Below are 25,406 nucleotides of genomic sequence, written 5' to 3'. Positions count from 1 at the left end.
AGAGCCAGTTCAGTAAAAGGCATTTTCTGGTTGACAAATATCTGAAAATTTTCTGATGCTTATTGTAAATGAGTTTTTAAAAACAGAGAGGTAGCTGATTAGACTTGACAGATTTATTCTTAAAAAAAAAGGATAGCATATAATGTTTTTGTTGAAGAATTTTTAACAAACATTTCAGTAATTTTGGAATTTAACAATAATGCTTTCAGAAACTGGAAAAATCTTTCTAATACATTGAAGTGCTACAAAAAATCTTAATCATACATATCTAATTTTTCAATATGGCTAGAAATGAAAACATTTAAAATTACACACAACTATAGATTTTGAACATCAATGTTTAATTCATGAAAGTTAATGTTCATTTATGTGCAATAATTTAAACAGCATCTAAGAATTTATCCTTTAGAGGATCATGATCACAATTATATGAACTAAACAATGGAAATTTTTTTTAAAACTTGTTAAATTTCATTTTAACTCATATATAATGTGTTAAACTGAAATTCAATATACCATGGGTGAGCTAAAGAATTTTTTCCTATTTTTTGTAAGTTTTATATTTTTTAAATTAATTTTTTTTAACATGTTCTGGAAACCCTGATCTAGAATCCAAACATGAAACTTTTTCAAGCCAATTCAGACATCCAAATAAGCAAGGTGATTTTGCACTGGGTAATGAGATTCATCTCTCACGTAAAGAATCATGAACATTCATGTCCTCAGCCTGGTGGGAGAGTGGATATGCCAACCAGGCTGACAAGGTTTGATAATGTTTATGAAAACTCACTTAAATAAAAGGAATAATAATAATAATAATAAATCAGTAATCTTGGATAAGAAATTCAAAATGAATTAATAACATTAATATCCAAATAATTAGATGCAAATAGTACTAGACTGTACTCCCAATTGTAGTCATTGGGAATAAATGTCTGCTAATGTCTTATTTATTTCTAAAACTTTGTAGATTAATATATGAACATTTTTTGGATTTTATTGAAATATTCAATAAATCTGAACTAAATTACAATATTTTATGGTTGTATTTTGTTTAATTATTAAAGAGTATAATATGTTGATATTCTTATCATAAAATGTGTCTCATAACATATGCTGTTAAAATAAATTATATCTGAACCATAAAAAAAAAACTTTGTTAACATATTTCCTTTTCATTTAAAAAAATGAAAACTTACAAACTGTTTTGGACTGCCTACCAAGGAGAGACATACTGTACATCTTAGGAGACTTAAATGCAAAAGTGGGAAAGAGTATGAGAGGGTGAACGTAACACCCATGGTGAAAGAATGTTGGAATTTGCCCGTGCTAACAGATTAGTTATTACCAATACCTGCTAATGTCTTATTTATTATTTATTTTATGTATTATGTCTTATTTATTAGAAACATCCACGACGGACCTATACTTGGACATGTAACATTGATAGGTCAAGGCACCAGATTGATTACATCCTGACTCTTCAGCGGTGGAAGACAAGCATCTCTGATGTGCATACTTGTCCTGGAGCAGATTGTGGTACAGACCATCAACTGGTAAGAGCCAAAGTAAGACCAAGACTCTGAAAACTTCCAGGTCAGGCACATTCCACTAGATTGGATATTAGAGAGTAATTCCTAGTGGATTCACAGAAGAAACATCAACTCGGCTGGATGATTTTTTGGAGACCAATAAGGAAATCTCACCAGAAATGCTTTGGGAAGGAGTCAAGATGATAATACAGGATACAGCGAAGACGTATCTCAGCCCAATAAGAAAACCAAAAGATCCATGGATATCAGATTCAACATGGGAACTAATCAAAAGAAGGCAGTTGGAAAAACAAAGAGAGACAGGGACCGAAGAATACAAGAGATTACAGAGAGAAATCAGAAGATCCATCAAGCAGGACAAGGAAAAGTTCTATACTAATAAATGTGAAGAAATAGAGTTCCAGATGAGAAGGCATAATTATAAAAGGATGTTTTATTTAGTTCATGACTTAAAGCACAAGTTTAAGCCTAAATTGAATGTCATCAAAGACAGGAATGGATCATTACTAACAGAAGAGTTGGAAAACAAAAACAGATGGAAAGAATACTGTGAGGAACTGTACAGCAGAGTGGATAAAGAAAATGTGGAGTACTCCCACCAAGAAAATTTTGATTTGGAACCTCCTCCACTTAGGCATGAAGTTGAAAGAGCAGTTAAGGAGCTCAACAGCAATAAGGCCCCAGGTGCAGATGAAATCCCAGCAGAGTTAATTAAGGCCACAGGAGATGGAGGGATAAGAGTGTTTCATAGATTGATTACAAGGATATGGGAGACAGGATCATGGCCTAGAGACTGGAAGAAGTCAGTTTTCATACCACTACACAAGAAAGGTGATATGAAGGCATGTAAGAATTATAGAACTATTAGTTTGATATCTCATGCAAGCAAAATTTTATTAAAGATCATGCTAAATAGGATTGAGGCCAAAGTTGAGGCAGAGATGCCCGAGGAACAAGCAGGTTTTAGGAAAGGTAGGGGCACCAGAGATCAGATCCTTAGCCTTAGACAGATCATAGAAAAATATAAAGAATTCAGACTCCCTCTGGTAATGTGTTTCTTAGACTACTCTAAAGCTTTTGACTGTGTTGAGCATGTGAAACTGTGGGAAGTAATGAAAAGAATGGGTTTTCCTCAACACACTATCAGGTTGATAGCCAACTTGTATAAGGAGCAAGAAGCCACAGTAAGAACAGGTGTTGGATTGACTGACTGGCTTCAAGTTGGAAAAGGAGTTAGATAAGGATGCTTACTTTCTCCTCGTGATCAGTAATCTGAGGTACGCTGATGATACAGTACTCCTTTGTAATGACATGGAAGAACTAGGACTAATTCTTGACAAAGTTAACAAGATCAGTAATAACAGAGGACTTCAACTCAATTCTAGCAAGACAAAGATCATGGTTCTCAAAGGAAAAACAAACAGAGAAGCTCTTGAGAAACAAGTGTATCTTAATGGAGAAAGAATTGAGGAAGTAAGCAAGTTTAAGTACCTGGGATCCATTATTAATGTGAAGAATTGCTGTTCAGAAGATGTCAGAAAAAGGTCAGGAATGGCTAAAACAACAGTCAGAGACCTGTCTAAAATCTGGAAGGATGAATTTATCTCCATGGGAACAAAGTTGAGGATTTTAGATGCAGTTGTTTTTTCCAACAGCGACTTATGGATGTGAGACTTGGAACCTAAAGAAGTCAGATAAGAAACGGATATCTGCTTTTGAGATGTGGTGTGTTACAGAAGGCTGTTGAGGATATCATATAGTGAAAGGCATACAAATGAATGGGTGTTAGAAAAGATTAGTAGAACTTTAAGGCTCCTTAAGGATATTGACAGAAGAAAGTTAAAATATTTTGGACACATAGAAAGGATGGAAGGAGGACTTCTCAGAACAGTAATAGAAGGTAAAGTTCCTGGAAAAAGAGGCAAAGGTAGACCATCAATGAGATGGATGGATGGTGTGTGTGGAGTGACTGATCTTCAGAGAGTTGAGGCTGCCAGAAAAGCAAACAACAGGCCTACATGGCGAGGCCTGGTGTGGAACATCACCGAGCATCGGAGTGACCATACGGCATTTGTAGATGCTCAGTGAACATAGAGAGAGAACATATTTCCTTGAATTATGTTATCTTATGACAGCTTTGAGTATAATTTACTTTGTAACCAAGTGAAATAACTTTTTATACCTATCCAAATCCAGAGTCCTTTAATAATATGATGAAACACCATTTTGCTACTTACATATGGAAAACACCGCTTGTCATTGATTTTTATTATTACGTGACACTTATTATGTCCTTCTGCAATGAGGCCAAAGACTGATTGCGGAGGACACTACATAAATTTAGGTCTCCATATCTGCCTGCATTTAGTTCTCTTACTGATGAGACCACAATAAATGTTGATACCCATCTGGTAGTAACCTTTTCCATAATGCACAAGAATGTACTCGTCCAAAGGATGTGTACTGTGTATTATGTAAGAGTACGATCTGATGTGAAGCCATTTGCATCCATATACAAGTAGCCAAGCCATGAACATACTTCAGGGCAAACTGTTTATGCTTGAGTGAAGTTAAAGATGAGACTGAATATATTCTCTTACCTAGTATAGCTTAATTTAAGAGAAGCACTAGTAAAATTCAGGAGCCACAATTGACTGCAATTTGGCCTTCACCAAAATAGGTGTAGCGTTTTTTTTTTTTTTTTTTTTTTTTTTTTTTTGTGCTTGGTCAAAATGGATTGCAAGTGATTCTTTTCTTGTTTTGCCATCTTGGTTAGTCAGGTGGTTAGCATATCCATTCTCCAAACAACAGGTCAAGGATTGGAATCTTTACATAGGCATGGATGTTTTGTGGTTGTCTTTAAGAGGGAGACGAATTTCATTGCACAGGCCTGAGACCACTAAATACAAAAAATATATAAAATTAAAAAAAAAAAAATCCTTAGCCATCCATGCCACAAATGTATTATAGATTTACATGTGTGATCTGGGTTACAGACAGCAGATGTCTTCCAACAAACCTGGAAGGTGGGAGATGAACGTTTGGGTATCGATCATGTCTTTATAAGAATTACAACAGAGAGCACAAGTAACTAAGTCAGAATATGCGAATACCACATAACACATCATTTCCCAATAATAGTCAAAATTAAACCCAATATAAAAGAGAAGGCTGAAATCAATCAACACAACGATATACCTACAGATAACAAAAGGCAGTAGCCACAAACTTAATTATTCCTCATATGAACAAATAAATGTTAATAAGGGAGCTAATTTCCAAGATCATTCCACCAAAAATGTGTTAAGAAATAGAGACAACAAAAACATGGATAACTAAAGATTTAATTAATTTAATAAACAAAAAAGAAATGTTATACAGAAAGAGCATAAAAAGAATCTCGGAAATGCAGAGATAGAAAGATAATATAGATCATTTAAAAAGCTTTTGAAGAACGAAATAAAAAAGACAACGATCCAAGAAAACAATGGAGATGCTCGAATTTACTTCTCAGTCAGCAGAGTAAACAGAAAATCATGCTGGAGATTTGAAGGTGTATTGACAGCACTAAGAAAGGATTAACCTCTCTACCGGCCAAGGTGGATGAAATAGTGAGACCAACTTGCACTTATCCATGTTATTCAATAGGTGCATCCAGATTTATCTGGACACACACATATATATATATATATACGTCCTGGCCGGTTGGAGGGTTAAAAACTAATTTTAATGCTTCCAATATTTCGTTTCAGTCACTCAGATATTTTCACGGAGTACAAATAATACTTGTAACACACATGTACACAAAGACAACACAATACTAAATGAAATGGTGTACCCCTCTATGGGTGTTTGTAGGCAGCATAGGATGTAAACAAGGACCTCTGATGATTATTTGTTTCCCAAATTTTGGGAAGTTTCATGCATCCATATTTGTTTAAATTAGTTATTTAAATGGGGTTACAGAAACTGTGACACTGTGCACTTGACAAAGAAAGGCAGAAGAAGATAGTGAAGGAGGCATTGGACACCAATGGGCAGTGCACCCATGGTTCATGATGATGAAATCTTGGAAAGTTTAACACAACCATATTTATTAAGATTAGGCTAGTTTTTTAAAAAAATCTAATACCAATTCTGAAGTCTTTTAAGTTAATATTTGCTGTGATGAAACATAATAGTTTTATTCCATCTGATCCTGTGCAAGGTATCCAAGGCTTGGTCAGCTATATCTGACTGACAATAGCTGTGGTGGGCTGTATTCTTTATGTGCATATAGATGGATGTTAGCAGATGTCCCAGTTTGACCATAATATGATAATACAATTCTAATATTGTATTCCTGAAGATGTCTCTGTGACAGAGATGAAATATCAGAAAAATTAAACCTGCTGTTTAATTATTTCTCCTTGTGCTGTATTCATTCCATTAAATTTTAATATGACCATATTACTAACTTCTTAACTTTAATTCATTTTTATATTTTTAATTTGTGGGATATCTGGATTTTAATACAGATATCCTACCATTCAAAAGGAGGTGTGCTGAATATTCTGGGATACAGAGGCAAGATGATGTGAACTCAGTTTTTATATACAAGTAGCCAGTCATGAAAATACTTCATGTGATAACTTTTGTTAATTTATAATTTGGTAAAGGATTAAAACAAGAACATCATTTTTTATCAAGTATAATTTACCACCATAAAGAGAAATGTTTATAAACAATCCATAACTAACCTTCCAGTTTTAGATGCTGAATTGATAGCTTTTTCTGCTTGACTGAAACCCTCAGCAGAACCAATCGCAATTGATGTAATGCTTTTGCCAAATTCTGCAGCGAGATCATCCACTCTCCCACTGGCATCATATCCTGGCACTGAACACATTAGGACTGGAGTACTAGCCTTCACCTAAACATACCATGAAATGACTTACACAAAGTAAAATTGTGCATACACAAAATAAATGGATTGATTTCAATCATCAGAAATTTAAACTGAATCAATATTATATTTTATTTAAGAAATAGATTTTTTTTTTTTCTTAATAGGCCAACTATGTAAAACCAATACAAGAAAGAAATAATGATTTATAGAAACAGTCACCTACAAGTGATATAAAACAGTACCTTTCTAATTTTAACAATTTCAATGACTCATTTTTTTTTTTTTTTTTTTTTTTGAGAGGGGGGGAATACTTTATTCCTCTTGTATTAGCAGTTTCAAATCTGTATTCATTGCATGGTAAGCTACTTTTTCATTATGGAACACACTAAGTGGTCTAACATCTTCCACTATCTGGATGCCAATGATGACCAGGTCATTATCTTTTTGTATTATTAGGTTAGGTTTCCAAATACCCTCATTAGTTCTGTAAAGGAGTTCTAGCAACATTCCAGTTCTTGTTATGTAAGCAATTCTTATTCATTTGCACTACTGCATCTTCTTCTTCGTCTATGATCGCTTATGCTTTTAAGCGTCGAGATTTTGCCAAAGAGATTTCCATGCCGTCCTGTCCAAGGTTTGTTGTTTTGCTTCTTTCCAGTTAATTCCCTTCTTTTCCAATTTTTCTTTCATTTACTTTTGCCAACCTTTCCTGGGTCTGCCTATGTTTCTTTTTCCTATTTTCTGGCTTTCGTATACAGTTTTTGCTATTCTTCCTTCTTCCATTCAATTGAGATGTCCAAACCATCTCATTTGGGCTTGAGTTCTGAATTGATTCAGAGGTGCAACTTGAAGGCTGTCTCTTATGGTTTGATTTCTTATTCGGTCTAGTCTTGTTTTTTGTGCCACTTTCCTGAGATATTTCATTTCAATTGTTTGTAGTTTATTTGTGTTTCCTGTTGTTAAACACCAAGACTCACAACTGTATGTTAATGTTGGTAGAAACACTGAAGGGTACACTGCCATTTTGGTATTTTGGGTGACTTCTTTTATCTAGGAATGGGCCTTTCATTGCATAGAATAGCTTTGTTCCCCCTCTTATCCTGTTGTTAATTTTTGTGTCTAGTCTACGATCTTCTTGTATATATGATCCCAAGTATTTAAAGGAGTGGACTTGTTCCAGTTGGTGATTCTCTATTTTTATTATGTGTTTTTGTTGGTTTCTAGATATGATCATTGTTTTAGTTTTATTTATATTTATTTATGTTCATATTCCTTTTCTTTGTTTCTTCATACCAAATGTTGATATTGTACTGCAGATCTTCAGCTATTTGCTAGAATCACTACATCATCTGCAAAAGCCATATGTGAAACCCTGGTTTCTTTCAGTTTCCTGTATCCTAATTGGAACTTTTTTGTTTTTGTTTGGTATGCCTTTAAAATTTCATCCATTACTACGATGAAGAGAAGAGGGCTGAGGATACAGCCTTGCCTCACTCCTACATTTGCTTCCAATTCTTTTGATCTATTATTACAGGTTCTTACATAATTTCTATTACTTTTGTAGAGGCTTTGTATGGCTGCTATTAAGTTATCTTGTATCTTGTTTTTCTTTAATGTTTGCCATATTAAGTGTCTGGGAACTCAGTCAAATGCCTTTTCAAAATCTATAAAACATGAATGTAGTTCTTTTCCATATTCCAATGTTTTCTCTGATATTTGTCTAAGAGTGAAGATAAGATCCTGTGTGCTTCTATTTTTTCGAAAGCCATATTGCATTTCATCCAGTGTGTCCTCTATTTGATTCCTAAGCCTCGCTTCTAAAATGCGGGTATATAATTTTCCTGGAACGCTTAAAAGCAAAATTCCTCTATGGTTTTCACATTTACGGTTGTCTCCTTTCTTAAATATAGGGATTATTATAGCTACTTCCCAGTCTTCGGGAATAATTTTCTTTTTCCATACAACATTGAATAGGTGTAAAAGAAATTTTATGGCTTTCGTTCCTAAATTCTTTACCATTTCTGGTGTTATTTGGTCATGGCCTGCTGATTTGCCTAGTTTTATTTTATTTATTGCTGCTAACAGTTCATTTGTATGAATTTCTTCACTCTGATCTTCTATTTTGCTTGTGTGTCTTGCTATTAGGGTTCTATTTTTTCCATGTCCTGCATCTTCCAATAATTCTTGAAAGTACTGTTTCCATCTTTCCATGATGTCTTCGGAATTTGTAACTTTCCATCCTTATTTTTGATAAATTTTATGGGGCATTCTTTCTCTGACCTCATTCTTCTTAAAACATTATAGAAGAGTTTTTGGTTTCCTTTAAAATTTTGTTTTAAAGTATGTCCAAAGTCTTCCCAGCATTTTCTTTTCTCTGCTTTCACTAAGGTTTTAACTTTATTTCTTTGGTTGTTGTATAGTTCTCTATCAATCTGCAGCTTTGATGTTATATATCTCTTCCATAATTGCTTTTTCTTTTTAATTTCTTCTTTTAGTTCTTCAGTCCACCAGGGTGTTTTATGTTTCTTCTGTTTATTATTTAATGATACACCACAAATTTCTTTGCTTCTAGAAGAAGTGTTTTGAACCTGTACCATAGGTTTTCTACATCTTGGTCTTCATATATCTCTTTTTGTACTTCTTTCATTCTTCTCTTCTATTTTACTTTTATACTCAATGGCTGTTTCTTCTTTCTTTAGTTTGTAGTTCTTTATCTTAACATTTATTTCCTTGCTACTTTTTCTACATTTTTCAACTTTTATTTTATGGATTGTTTCCAATACTAATAAGTAGTGGTCACTGCCTATTTCAGGACCTCTGTAGACTCTTGCATTTTTTGTATACTTCCAGTATGATCTGCTTATGATGGCATAGTCAATTATAGATTTTTCGTTTCTATTGGGCTCTTCCCTGGTAAACTTATGGATTTCTTTATGCTTGAACATAGTATTCGCTATTACTAAATTATTTGTAAGGCAAAGATTTATTATTCTTTCTCCATTATTATTCTGGGTTATTTCTCCTTGTGATCCCAACACTTGTTTCGTTTCTTCATCTACTTGATTCCCTACCTGGCCAATAAGGTCTCCTAGTAGTATGATATACCCTTGAACTTCTTCAATTGTTTTTTGTAAAAGTTCAAAGAATTCATCTTTAATTTCTTTATTGGCATTATTGTTTGGGCCATATGCAACAATTACAGTGAATACTTGGTTGTCTGATTTAAAATCTATAGTAATTGTCAACAACCTTTCATTTATTAGTTGCCATGTAGTAATATATTCTTTGAGATCTGGTTTAATTATGCAAGCTACCCCTTGTTTTCCCCATTCTCTTGGGTTTACCCCTGAATAGAAAAGTATATACCCATCTTTCATTTTCTGGCAACCTTGACCTTTCTTTTTTGTTTCTGTGACTGCTAGCAAATCCAATCTTGATTTTTTAAATTCATCTATTAATTCGTTTTCTTTTCCATGTAGACTTTTAACGTTCCATGTTCCATATCTCATGTACCTTTTTCCTCGCTTTGTCGTTAACCATTTAGGCAGTTCGGCTATCTCTTTGTTATTTCTTTTAATGAGTAAAATTTTAAGGTGTGCAGGGGATTAGCCTTCAGCACCCGAGTCTGGTGGTGGGGCTGCCACCTTCGAGGCCCCCAGACCGGCCTATGAGGGAAGTGCTATCCTGTTGGTCCGCAGGAGGTATTTTATTTCCCTCCTACCCTTCATAGTAAACTATGATGAGCATTCCCCGATCTGCCACCAGGGGGATGCACCCGATGGGGGTTATAGGTGTCCCCCACACGGGCACTACTGCATCATGTGCAAGAGTTTCAGTGGTGTATCCTACCCTACAGGTCCTGACAACATTGCCACCCCCTGGAAATAAAGGTAAAAGTAGGCAAGGCATTAACCTGTGCCTTGATCAAGTCAATAAATTCAAGACCAGGAGGAAATGAGTTCCCTCCTGTATTCAATGACTTTCACTAATTTGGACTTAATAAGGCCATTTCTGTGAAATGAACAATGGAGTACTGAAGCCCATTGATGACGATATTCTGCTGCTACTGTATCAACTCTTATACAACTGGCAGTAATCTTTCTATTAACTAGATGCTGTTCACCTTGGAGATTTGCTGCAGATATGGGAGTGGTCTGTTTCATGCCATCGTCCAGCATGAAAATCAATCTCTCCCTCAGATTTTCAAAGACCAACAGGAGTGCTCTGACACTGAAAGAAGTCCAGTGTTTGATGGGAATGTTATCCCCATAAAACACTGATTCCTGGGAACCAAACTCTTACAGAAGGAATGCAACTCTCCTGGGAATGTCAATTTCTCCGAGTTCAGCTGCACTTGGCATCAGAGGGACTGATCTCAGTGTCTGGGTTCGAAAATATAATTCCAATTCCTTTTAATCTACTGGCTGAACCTGCTTTTATCTCATGATGTTGCATCTTCAGAACAGATTTCTCCTATTCCTTTAGGACTGACTGACTCATGTTCAACTGCTGTTCACATGGAACCCTTCATCATCTCAGTCTTCAAGGTTTTCACTTGAATATTTGCTACCACCACCACTACCAAGATATGCATCAACAGGCAGCTCCATACACTCAGCATCTTCCACACACACACACACACACACACACACACACACACACACACACACACACACACACAGCAACTTTCCCACTCACTGCCACAAAAGAGGCATGCTTATATGTGATATCAACTGGGTATGGATGGTGCTCCAGAGTCGAGCCCATTTTATGAGTTTGAGTTGCTGTTGATATTTTCTTAAATACCATCTTCTCTGTATAAGATGATTTCAGTATATAGGATTGGAGGTGGCTACCTTCTTCTTTGCATGCCAATGCACTGTTCTGTTTTATACTTTATTTTGTTTTCATCCTTCTGCCTCTGACATGCAAGGGTGCAAGATGGATCATCTCCTTGATAATTGACACATTTAGCTTTCATTGTAGCTTTATTATGTTGCTCTTAACTACCACTTGGGCACAGGTGCCAGAACCACAACAGGCAGTTTGGGCAGCATGCCCATTTATGACATTTAAAGAATCTGAATGGATTAGGGATATACAGCCTAACAGGATAACTGAGATACATTGCTTTTGCAGATGTTGGAAGTTTAGGTGTATCAAAAGTAAGGATAATGTTTATAGTTGGAACCAGAGGACAATTCCTACATATCAGGATGTGATTTATACCTGTCACTCCCTTATCATTAAGTTATGAACATATCTCTGCATTCAGAATGTCAAAGAGATTCCATTCTGATATCACTTCTCTAGTCAAGTTTAGCAATTTATGAAGTGTTACTGTAATTGGTATTCCTCCCATTGATGTTGCACTAAGTTTTGAGTGTTGCTGACACGATGTTTCTACAATAGTTTCTTAATATTTCTGGGAGAAGATCCTGCTAGTTCTTCTAAACCCTTCTGATTAAGAAGGGTGACATTTCCCCTATTGGCTTTTCAGCTATTGCATGGATGATAAGAAACATGGTACATTTATACTGGTGTCACATCTTTTGTTTCTCACATTTGTTATCAAGTGATGTATCAATAACATCAATAAGAATTCCTGCTTTTTTTTTTTTTTTGTTCAGTACCACAGCTGCTGAATAAAAGACACCCACCACAGAGCCATACATGGATGGCTTCACCAGCAAATCAATGACAATTCTTGGGAGCAGAATGCAGGGCTGCCCTGGATGCTAAACAAGCACCACAGCGAGATTTTGGCCATCCCTGGGACAGGATACTTAATGCAACATAGTTGACTCTTGCAGGAAACCCACTAGCCAAATGATTCTGGTCTGTCTATGTTGTTGAAGCAGAGGCCAAAATAGTGTAAGACTACCAGGAGCTCTCTTTTCAGATGCCCACAAGACACATGCCTCACAGCAGACATGGCATTGGATCATAGTAATGGTGGTCCAAAAGGCAGGATAGGTAAAAGATCCAGGAGATGTAGACTGAAGCACCACTATGAACAGGTGCATAATGATAATGGGCTTGGAGGTGTCAGTACCCATTCTTGTCTGTCTAGTGCTATACAAAAGCAAGCTCTGGACTCTGTCCTCAAACTAGGTAAGGAAACTTAATAAAACATTGTTGAACTCTGAAGGCATGCCCATTAGCCAAGTTATCCTCATCAGGCCATCCATTGCCTCTCATGCTGAAGGAAGATTTATTAATAATATTGTTTGGGCATGTCCTCCATGGACATGCCCAAGGATTCAATGTGGGAGATCCAAACAATACTTGAACTCATTAACAGACAAAGCACTAACAACTGACTCTGGCTACTTATTCCAATCATTCACAATGTTCCAAATGAAAAATCTAGTCCACATGCCCCTGCTAACCACACTTTTATCAACCTACAGGGATGACTTCTTGTTCTGCCTCCTCTAGCCAAGTGCTGAAACATTTCACCTGCATCAATCTTATAAAATCCTTTAAGTAACTTAAATGTTTCTATCATATACCCTCTTTTTTCCAACTTTTTCAGTCCATCCTCAATCTATCCTCATAGGGAATGTTCCACAGACCACCCATGATCTTAGTTGACTGCCTCTGAATCCTCTCCACCACTTCTTCATCACAAAGAAACCCAGAGGACCAGCCTGAGTAGAATAATCCAGATGTGGATTGTGGATGTATCAAGTCCTTATAAAAAGGAATAAAAACTTCCCTATCTCTACTTGTTTGTGTGTTGTTCAAAAGCCAAGTAATCTTATAAGCTACCTTAGCAATGTGTCATCTAAACTTCAACTCTACCATTACCCCTAAATCCCTAGCTTCATTTATTTCTTGGAGTAAATTCCCAGCAATGTGGTACACAGCTTGTAATCTATTTATTCCAGAATGCATAACTTTACATTTCTCCAAATTAAACTGACATCCATTATCTTTTGCTGATACTGACAGTATATTTAAATTATCTTCAAGCTCTCCACATCACCCTTGATTCAGTATTGCTCTACCTAATTTTGCATCATCAGCAAACAACTGAATATTTCCTTTCAGGTTATTTCCTATATCATTTATGTACAAATTAAACAGCAGTCACCTAGCACTGAACCTTGCAGCACACCACTAGTCACTAACTTTCATCTATAATTTGCTACTGCAGTCTTAGAACCTCCCTTTCTGCTCCTCTGTATACCACTTTCTGATATCTGCCCAGCAACCACCCTTTTATCCACATAATCAGTGTCATATCCTTCTCCATTTGTTCTTCTGATTTGTGTAACAGAGTTCCACATGGTATTCAGTCAAATGCCTTTGCAAAAGCCATTTCCTTTATCCAACTCAGCTCTATAAAAAGTTAGTTAATTACTAAAGCATGACTGACCCTGCACAAAGCTATCTTGCCCTTCATAGAGTATCATATTCTTATCCATCCATTCTTGAATTTCTCTTTTTGACTACTTTTACACCATGCCTGCGATACTGATTAGTCGATAATTTGCTGCTGCAGTCTTAGTACCTCCCTTATTCAGGGAATTATTTTGCTCTTTTTCCACTCATTCTCTTGAACTCTACCAGAGCTGAGACTTAAATTAAAGAGCCTAGTCAGAGACATTGCCAGTTTCCTTACAAATCTCTGCATGATGTGAGCTAATATTCCATCTAATCCCACAGCCATATTTACATTGAGATTATGCAATATCCTAAGAAAATCCAATTCATCCACCTCTGTTCCCACATAAGTCACACGTCACACCATTAATCTCACTTGGATGATATACCCTTGAAAAGTGGTCACTAAGTAACTCGACGATTTTATTTGCTTCTGTTACCTCATGACAATCAGCATTAAGATTAATCTTTCATAGTCATTCTTCCTCTTACTTGCCAGAAAGCGAAGGAACATTTTTGGATTTCCTTTAACCTGCTTGGCTAATTTCTTCTTGTAATTTGATTTTGCCTTCCTTACCAGACTGGTTACCTTTCTTGCCTGACCCTTGTACTGATCATAAGTTTGCTGGCCACCTTTCTCCTTATATACCCTCGACAGCAAAATCTTTTTCTGATGTTCATGCTTAATGATATATTAGTCATCCATCTAACTCCTACCTGATTAATACTCTTACCTTAGGTATACAATTTAATACAGCTTCCTCTAGATGCTCCCATAACAATCTCCCATGGCACAGCTTTGAGTTTCCTCTTAACCTTGTCACCTGCTTTGTAGTTCCACTTATTGGAGAAACTACAAAGTTCCACTTTGTAGTTCCTCCTTCTTGACAGAATATTCCTCATTTTTACAATTTCACAAGTGAAGACTGCATGGTCACTTTTGCCAATGGGAGGCAATGTAGCAGCCACCTTGACTAAGCCTATGACTCAATCCAAAACTCTTGCATCTTTAGTCCCTTCCATCACATTCCTTCCTGCCATGTGATCTCTCTTCCTTCCAATCTATATCTACACAGTTAAAGGTCCCCATAATAATCATTCGACTCGCACTCATTGTACTAATTTGTTGATGCATGTTTTCCTGATCATCCCCAGAACTTTGTGGCTTAAAGAAGCAACCAACCATATATTTTGTCTTATTGTCTTTGATCTCACACCGGTTAAAGACTGATCAAATGAACAGGCACTCACACACACCTATCTCCTATTCTTTTTGGCTGCAATTCACCTGCTATTATCAGCAGTACCTCTCCCCATCCTATTTTCTCTAACTTTCCTGAAAATACTAAACCCTTCATATTCTATTCCTGTAATTACATCATCTACTGTTAGCCAATTCTCACTAAAGCTCATAACTTTTGGCAAGGTTGCACTTATAAATGCCAAAAATTCCTCTCTCTTGTTCCTAATATTTCTAATATTATATTTACAATACAAGAACACCACAGCTCTTCCCTTTCTCTAAATGTTCAACAGTTGCACTGCACTGCATGGCAAATGCTACAGCACTGGATCCCAGTGATTGTGTGGTCTGGAGAATAGGAAAGTTAAGAAGATTTAGAAGTGGAGTGAAAAATATGGAAATAACAGGCGAGAACAGGCATAATGTAAAGGACAGTGCTATCACTGGTCAGTCCCCTTCCAACACTAAAAAATGACCCAACACAGAGCAGGAGGTTATGCAATCACCTATCCTAAATGAAGTCTCCAGAAAGAAATTAAATACATCATGCAGACAGTTCACTAACTTAGTATTCACTACACTACAGCAGCACCAAATGATTTGGTTTCTGTTACCTGAAATAAATGGCTGCCACATAATGTTTAGTCAATAGTTAAAAATAATAATCAGATTTCCCTTTACTTAAAACTTATAAAAAATTCTAACAGATTTATAAAGAATTTTACCAATTAAAATTTGCATACCTCATTTTCAACTATAGTGCCTAAATCTAACTCCATTTCAGCTGCATGCGTAAATGTTTTACCTAATACTGTCGACACAACTTGCTGGGCCATAGCAATAATTCGGTCAGGTCGAAAGGCTTGAATCACAAGAAGCTGATGCATAACTAATCCTACTGGTGAGAGAGGTTTATCATCTTCCCATAATACAGGAATATTTTGTTCTGGATTACTTGATTCTACCCAATGATTAAATGTCTGAAATAAATTTATACTGTTATTTAGTAGGATAAAAAATAAATATTTGCAATTCATATACACTCCAATAAAGCCGATTATAAAGAGCTTGCCCCAGTTTTTTTAGTGCTCCCCCCACACACAATGTTGCTGACAAAGTATATTACCTTTGGAATGCACATATGGATTTTCAGAATAAGTAAAGAATTCTTTCTAATGAACTATTAACTACAATTTTGTAGAAGCTTTTATTTTTTAATTTAATTTTTATTCTCCAGAAATGTAGCTCTATCAATGTTATCAATATCATCACTGAACCTCAGCAATCAGAATACATTTTAAGAAGGTGTGCTCTAAATGTAACAGGTGAATGACAGTTGTTAAACATGAATTAAACTTGAACTAGACACTGAAAATCATAGGGAACATCAGATGTGCGACTTGTTGCAACGTGTTGTATAACTTCTCTCATAGCCGAATTCATTAATATTTAGGTCTTTTATATATGCTGCCTATAGTTGATATTAGATGAAACCTTGGTTTTAATTACACTGAGTAGGACACTGTATCATTTCACTCGCTTCTATAAATCTATGTAAATAACCCATTGAATTTTATGTACATCAGGTTTTGTGAACTGCCAATTTACCTGGCATTTTTCTTTGGTGGTATGAAATGCCAGTCATGATTTATTAGCTCATTTTTTTCTCTACATATTTGAGATATCATTATTATTATTTTTTTTGATAAATTTCTCTAGATCAACCCATCTGGCCAACATAAAAATTACTGCAAATACAGAAGATTTTGTACGCTGCCAGTCATTTAAAGATGCAGGTGAGGTTGTTCTGGCAATCTCAGCATCATGAATATTTTTTGTAGTGCTGGAAAAACAACTTTTATGTTGTATTGTTTTTAACCTTTTGCTATTTTATCTTTAAGCTTTTTAATGTAAGGTAAAGAAGCAATACTTTTGTAGTTGCCTTGCATGTACTCTGGAATATGTGATGGCCTATTTAAGATGCTACTGATAGTTTTGAAATTGTATCCATATTTTAGGAGACAGTGGTCCTTAAGATTTGTATATAAAAATGCCTATTTACTAACGTTTTGAGATGGAACACCATATTAATCTTAGAAGATATTTTTTCAGCACAATACTGTCCTATAAACACTGTGTAGAGAATACTTTCTTCCAGTTTCAAGATCACTATTATGAACAGACTGAAGGCCTAGCCATGCAACTCCCTAAACTACCCCACACACAGAATTCGATAAGCATGCATGTAGGTTTAAAGAGGTGAGTGAAAGGATACAGTGTCCTACTCAATGTAATAAAAACCAAGGTCTCATCTTAGATCAACCATAAATAGCATATATAAAAGACCTGCATATTAATGAATTAGGCTACAAGAGAAGCTTTACAACACACTATAACAATGAGCTGCACACACCTGACATTGCTACAATTTTCAACATCTACTTGTAGATTAATTTGAATAATGACCGTTTTTAATTGAGAAATCTCTCTCTCTGTGAATACTTTTTTCTTTTTTTAATCTAAAAAAGTATCTAAAAATGTTGTACAAACTTGTTATTAAATGGCAATTTCTCATCATAAAAGTTGCATATACTACTTGCTAGACACAAAAGAATGGATGTATCAACCCATGAAAATTTTAACTGCATTTACTTCAGTTTAGGAAACCGAACTGGCTGGCACAGCAGACAGCATCTCCACTCTCCAGTCTTGTCAGATGTCATCTCCTTTCAGGAGGTTGACTACCATGAGCTTCCACCACGTATGGTTTTGTGCTTCTCTTTTACATTATTCATGAGACAAAAATATTTCCCATCCAATCTGTTCTTTGTCTTCCTCTTCTTCTTTTCCCTTGTATCATTCCTCCAGTCAGTAGGATATGAATTAAATGAAGATGAGATCCTGCAGAATGACTTAAATAGGCTGAAATCCTACAGTGAGGATGTCATGAACATCTTTAGGTGATAGACAGTTATTGTCTGGTGCAAGCCCATCACTATGCCTTTTGGAGCAGAAGTGGCTTGTAAAAAAATTCCTGTTTCCTGTTCAGAACAGGTTACTGGACTACCTAACCTTTAACTCACTAAGCACTAAGAAAATATACCACAGGTTTCAAAACTAAATAATCAAGAAAACGATTACAGTCTTCATCCAAATCCTCCTCTATAAGAAGGCCCTAGAATTTCCATTCCAAAATCAAAGGGAGAACATTGAGAAGTCTTCACCAAATTGACCTACAAGTTTCTTTTGGTCCAGTTCTAAAATTAAATTCCTTCCCAGATGCTAGCAGAAAGATAGATATTCACCACCTCTTCCTCATTATTGAGTTTACAGAAAGCTGTAAAGCCCACAACTCCACCATTCATGAACCAAACCACAACAAAAATAACTGCTTTAAATTTTCCCAAATTTTGGGAAGTTATCCTAAGTAGCATGCCTCATCCATGTGTTTCATGAATAATTATTTAAATTTATTTCTTTGAATTCTAATTGATGTAGTTATAAGAATGGAGTTATTCTCTTGCAGTTAATAGCATATACTGTCAGGACTGCCTCTTGGGTAAGAGGCAGCTTTGTTCAAAGTTATATTTCACTTCACCCATAAAATAGAATTTGCAAATTAAAATGAAATGGCACTTCTCCTGATCAGGTGCCTTTATGCAAGGCACAATCTGCACACCCTCATGGAGTGGCCCTGTATACTGTTACATCTGCTTACATTTTATATGTTGTTCTAATTATTTTTATTTATTTATTATTATTTTTTAATCTCTTTTCACCTGTATGATGTGTGCTGATAAATTTTTAACAACTGGCTTACTTGGAATTTTTTAGTGCTCCTTGGTGTCCTCAGCAGATAAATGCTCACAGTTGTAGTGTGAACATCAGTCATGCTTCCTTTCCATTGCCACCCTCTTTGTAAACTACTCAGCAGGCTCTCCCTCTTATAAGAATTACAACTCCATCCCAAAAGTATAAAAATTCCACAATCAGAAAATTTCCACTTAATTTTGCTTGGGCAGCTTCTTCTTAGGGTAATGATCCTATTATATTCATGACAATTCTACATGTTTTAGAAACATGCAATCTTTGACAGACATCAAGCATGGGAATGTTATTACTTTAAGAATGAAGTAGCCCAGGTAATAATTAAGGTGTCTGTTGAAAAATAATATTCCTGTAAAATTGCTAGCCGAGATAATCCTTACTCAGATTGCCACATACGGAACTTATCTAGATTTTATGTATCATATACAAGCCTATTGCCTAAATGCTGGTAACCATTGTGGATTGAAGTGTGTGTCGATCTATAGTTTATAGTCACTGTTGGTTTAACAAATGGCTGACAAAATTTAAACATTTATCCACTGGCAAGTGCAAGCCAGCTCCAGCACATCAATGTTTGTACACATTGAAAATGACTGGGGAACCTACCTGATAATTCTGCGAGTCAAAAGTAATTTTTTCTTACGTAAGTGTTATTCCATTACTATTCTTATCATTATGAATCATGGTCTCATATGACACGACTCACACATAGACAAGCCTTCAAAAGCCTTCACCCTTCAAAAGGAAGGTGCATATAAGATGACTATGGCCTATGTGGAGCCCAGCAAAAACAACTTCCACTTTACGATTCCTGCATAGGCTAGACTGCCACAATTTGATTTCAGGGTCAATTTGCTGGAGATCATTATTGATCTCTATATTCCATGATGATGATGGCCATTGGGATAAAAGTTTCTGTCTAATGATGTGAGCTGGTTAGCTAGGATATTAGGCATATAGAGAAAGTTGGAAAAAATAAGCTCTCTGCACTTTATAAATTATGCCATGATGAATATAATGATATTAAAATGATAATGTAATATCACTATTACAGGTGATATTGAAAATGCCACTGACATTTTCAGTATCAGTAAATACAACTGTAAAACAAATGTGTGAATCAGAGACCATGCTGTACAAAACTTTATAATCTTACTAATTCTCAGAAGAAAACATTAAAGAGACTTCTTAAAAATGTTACCTCATGCCCCACCACTGAAATAACTAAAACAAAACTCAAATATAAACTACAATAAAGAGCCTATTTTTCCCGCGACATATGTAAGTTCGGTTCACTTAAACCTTGGCATTCCAGGTCTACCTACTCACTGATGAGACCTCAATAATGGTCGAAACCGGTCTGGGTAGTGACCTCTCCTCGTAATGTAAAACAGCAATAGATCTCCTAGGAGCTGCGTTTTACATTAGGAGAAAATATTAAGGATAGTGACGGAGCTTGCTCCACCTTTGCTCCGAGTTGCCCTAGTGTTGTACTAACCAAGTGATGACTTACGCTTGGACTCGCCGATAGTTCTTAGGCACGAAACTCTTAGATTTCGATCTCTGAGTTTTGCACCCGGCTGTAAAATAATACGGGATTTACTATCCCCTTTAACTTAATTTATGTCACCAGAAAAATAGCCTCTTGGCTCTTTATCGTAGTAATAATAATATATATGAGTACACCGGTCTGGCAATTCATTAGTAGGGTATATGTAAGGTCGGTTCACTTAAACCTTGATATTCCAGGTCTACCTACTCACTCATGAGACCTCAATAAAGGTCGAAACCGGTCTGGGTAGGGACCTCTCCTCATAATGTAAAACAGCAATACATCTCCTAGGAGCTGCATTTTACATTATGAGAAAATATTAAGGATAGTGACGGAGCTTGCTTGCTCCACCTTTGCTCCGAGTTGCCCTAGTGTTGTACTAACCAAGTGATGACTTTACGCTTGGACTCGCCGATAGTTCTTCGGCATGAAACGCTTAGATTTCGATCTCCGAGTTTCGCACCCGGCTGTAAAATAATACGGGATTTACTATCCCCCTTAACTTAAAACTCAAATATGTTTCCAACCCTCCATTACAATATATACAATAACCGTTCTCCATTCCACAGTGGATGTTACTGACTCTCCAACCTTTAAACTAGCAAAATTAATTCTTTAACCCTCTATCTAATTAGCCAACTTTTAAATAAGAAATTCTACCCACTTTAAATTTTAATCCAGAATTTTTTAAGTAATAGCATACCGATATTATGTTTGGTTTTAATATCACTTCTTTATTTACCAATATCATCTCCTTTAATAAAACATTTAAATGTTAATATGAAAAAAAAAAGTTTAACCTGGACATTATTGATCTGTTCACAATTTTGTTATCCATGCTGGTTACTTTACTTTGGAAAGTAACCAGCATGGATAAAAACAGAGTGAAGCACATAAGTTCCCCTAGTCAACTTCTGTATGAAGCATTTGGAAAAATGTACTCTTGATACTGCAGTTCTCATATCACCTATCCAGCTAAGATACACTGATGTGTTCTTAAACACCCTCATTCTTCCTCCTGTATATTCATACCCCAGAAACTAGTTCCTATTTCCTATTCACAAGGATAGATGCATGCAAACTTTCTAATCATCTCTCCCTCACAACAGTGCTATATCATAAAAGATCTCTTCTATATCATAAGAGAAGCCAACCGGTGTTCCAATCAGGTTTCCCTGATAACTGAAAATGCTTTTATTCACTGTATCTTCCTATCCAATGGCTACAATGTAAAAAAGTTACAATTTTTCTTCCCTGAATCTCAAATCTCTCTCAAAACAAATACATTGTTGTCCAAAAGCTAAGGACAAATTACATTTTTACCTGTATATGAAAACACCTTTATGACTACAGCCAAATGTGGACATCAATTTATTGCTAGCATACTAATAAATTACATTACAAAATAAACAAACAAAATATGTTATAAATTTCATACAAATTACATTGCAATATATTTTTGCCAAAAGTTACAAATTTTCTAAGGACGTAGTTAAAGAATTAAATGTACAGTGATTACAGAAAACTATACAGAGAGCGATTTCAGTATGGAATATGTAGACTATGAACTATGAAGCAACTCTAACAATCATACCATGCTTAGCACCAAGTGATTCATGGGACGTAGTTAAAGAATTAAATGTACAGTGATTACAAAAAACTATACAGAGAGAGATTTCAGTATGGAATATGTAGACTGTGAACTGCAATGCAACTCTTACAATCATACCATACTTGGCACTAAGTGATTCATGAGTTCTTGAGGCAAACTGGCCCACTCCTCCTTCAGAGCAAGGAAGATGCCCTTGTTTGCTTCGTTTGTTTTCTAGTGGGAAATTTCAAGCAGCAATGCATTTCCCTGTTGTATCCCAAACATGCTCTATGAGACTGAGATCTAGGAAGAGCGTTGGCCACTCAATTCGATTAACATCCAGTCTCCAGAAGTATCTCCACTGTTTGTGTATGATGTGAGCATGGCATTGTCATCTATAAAAATGAATTCTTCACCAACCATGGAACAATCAAACATGAAGTTGAAGAACTTTATTGAAGAACTATATTATGATTTGGGGCCTCCCTCGATTATTATGGGAGTTGCCCATAATAATAATAATAATAATAAACTTTGTTGCAATTTCATTCTCCAGTCATAGAGCAACAGTAGCTTGGTGCACCCATTAAGCATAATGCCTCCCCACACCATGACTTCAGCACTATCGTATCTATCCCTTTCAAGAACATTCTTGCAATGATAAGCAGTACCATTTTCACACCAGATCCAGTGTTGCCTAGAATTGGAGGAAAGACCAAAATAACTCATCTGTAAACAATATATTAGCCCATTGGTTCTTGTTGGATTTTTATGGATGCAACACCACTGAAAACGTGCTCTACAATGAGCTGAATATAAAGGGAGGCAGACTACAGGCCTACTTGTTATAACCAAAAATCTGTCTTCATGCTCCATGGTAGAGTGAGGGCAACCTCTTGGCAAATGTCTAGAACACATTCCATTGGTTTGAAATGCTGCCTAGAGCTGGATACTACACTATGTGAGATTTCAAACTCTGGCAATAGCAGTAATTTTGAAGATTTCCAATAATTCTTCCCCATGTGAAATCATCTAGATGATGTCTTTGAGACTTTACAAGACATCCAAGTTTGCAACTTTATTCCTTCATGAAAAGAGCTTCGAACACAATTTTCTTAGCGCAGCATTTTGCCTTTTATCCTGATGAGTACTACCATATGAACTCTTTGCGTGCAATTTAAAAATTTGAATGTGTACCTGCTTTCTACTCAAAATAATCAGTTATACAAATTGCCAGAGCTGATTCATCTGAATTTCCACTTGTAATCTTCAAAAATAGTATTTGCCCTTAGGTTTTGAACACCAGTGTATTACAGTACTATTACTGTTCTTGATATCAATATCACGTCAGAAAAAATAGAGAACTAAGTATAATTTCTATATACTCCTTTCAAGTCCTATTTGAAACTAGCTACCCTTATTTGCTCTCATAAAGATACTCTCTCCTCTCTCAGTTTCAGGTGTACCAGTGGTACATTGTTCTTGCATGCTATCTTATTATGGTCAAACTAGAGAATCTGCTAACATTCGTCTTGAACATAAGAAATATATCCACTGCTACAGCTGCTAGTCTGGTCTAGCCCTCCATGTTAATCTCTTGCTCAAAATCAAATGGAAAAAAATTGCTATGCTTTATCACAGCAAATATAAACATTGCATCAAAATAGATAGAAAGATTTCAGAAACAATAATTCTTAGACCTGAAGTCCATCAAGTTTGTTACCACACCCACTGATGGTGCCCCTCTTAGGCATTCGGGCTTACAGTCTAATAATTTCCATTAATTTCTTGTATTGTTTGTGTATGTTATTACAATTCCCATATTATATTCCAGATGAGGTCTCTCTGAAAGAGGCAAAAGAACACATTAAACTGGTCTAATTCTTCAATGTGCTGTTTTTTTCTCCATTAAACCACAACATGAGCTTCAACAGGCACTTAAGCTGAAATACACTATGCATGAATTGATTAGAAAAAGAGGTGTACATTACAGTGATGTCTGTAAAGAACTGCTCACCATTCTTAGGATAAAAATATCCTTAACTGATACTTGCAATATCTCCAACAATAAAAACACACAATCAATGGATCAATTATGAATGAAGCAACTATTCACCTCCTGTGCATAGGTACAACTGTCAATATTGAGGAAAGCAAGACTGGATGTCAATTTTTTTTTTTTTTGCTTTCAAGGATCAGGTGTAGCAACAGCAACGAATCAAACCAACAGAGAGATGGAGCAAATCTATAGAAAATTATGTATTTTGGTGAATATTTTTCAACTGTAATGTTTGATAATGTCAAAATTTCTGGTACTTCTGATTATCAATAATACTTTTAATAAAATATTTACTTACTGAAATATTGTCTAATTTCATTTGAAGACTTTTAAATGCAGGCAGTCGAGATAAAGCTGTACCCCCTTCTAACTGATCTGGATTCAACCCTGGAACATGAATGGTAGGCTGTCCTGGAAGTATACCTTCTCTTCCTCTTAAGAAATGATTAAATTCATGCTCAAAGTTAGGTTCACTGAAAAAGAGATTTTAAAAAAAAAGTGATTTAGTATAACAAGAAATGTTTTTTTAATGATTTAATAGAGCCTAAATTACCATAACAAATTTGGTTTTGAATTTTTATAAATTATCCCAATTATTCTATTCACAAAGGTAAGCTTTGAATCTATAAATTAAAACTAGAAAAATTTTTGAATGCTCCTATTCAGAAACTTATCTTTTAAAATGAAATTTGCTTATTTTTTTCTTTTTGATACATGTAATTAATATACATATCTGAAGTTCTTTTCTACATTTTATATGTTAAGTACAATTTGTTTGTAGACCAGGAAGAAGTGATGAAAAAGTTGCTTTCCTTCAACAATTAGAAGAATGAAAACATCAAGACACTTTCTTCTTCTTTTTTTAATGTTAATCCTACCCATGAAAGAATGGTTAGCAAGGGTTAGATAATCCAGATATCACACCTAGTGACCCAAAGAGGAAATTTTTTTCAATCCGCTTCAATCAATCTTCCAAGCAAGCAACACGGTAGTTGCACACTATGAGATGAAATTCATCTACTGAGCAGAGAACAATAAGAAACAGTGGATGATAATCTGATGCCTATAATTAATATTATTGTAATGTGATGCATGCAGATAATTGATATTACGGCACTAGGTCACCTCAGTGTGAACATTTTAATGAATGTAGAAGCTCTTGTGGTACATTATTTCAAATCACTTGTGTTAAAACTGGAAAACAATAAATAATCAAGATTAGTTATCATAATGAAGGACTGATTAAATATTTGGAAGCTCTTTGAAAATGACCAGAAGAGCAGTGTGCAAGTACTTCCTT

The 25,406-nt window shown here is 35.5% G+C and overlaps 1 protein-coding gene across 1 annotated transcript in view; it reads right to left on the bottom strand.

The window, feature by feature from the left end:
* The window catches only part of Dhc64C (dynein heavy chain, cytoplasmic), a 1,087,706-nt gene that overhangs the window by 143,857 nt on the left and 918,443 nt on the right, over positions 1-25,406 (bottom strand). Inside the window, exons 76-78 of the mRNA XM_090398628.1 lie at positions 24,405-24,579; positions 15,820-16,056; positions 6,293-6,465 (exon numbers count right to left, since the gene is read on the bottom strand). Coding sequence (XP_090254754.1) covers positions 6,293-6,465; positions 15,820-16,056; positions 24,405-24,579 — 585 coding nt within the window. The remainder of the gene's footprint in view (positions 1-6,292; positions 6,466-15,819; positions 16,057-24,404; positions 24,580-25,406) is intronic.

This window comes from Typopeltis vanoorti, chromosome 10, assembly GCF_054136105.1.
Source record: "Typopeltis vanoorti isolate ZY-2024b chromosome 10, IOZ_Tvanoo_1.0, whole genome shotgun sequence".
In the NCBI taxonomy this organism is placed as follows: Eukaryota; Metazoa; Arthropoda; class Arachnida; order Uropygi; family Thelyphonidae; genus Typopeltis; species Typopeltis vanoorti.
The sequence above is the reverse complement of the archived record's forward strand: the minus strand, read 5'-3'. Positions and strand labels throughout refer to the sequence as shown.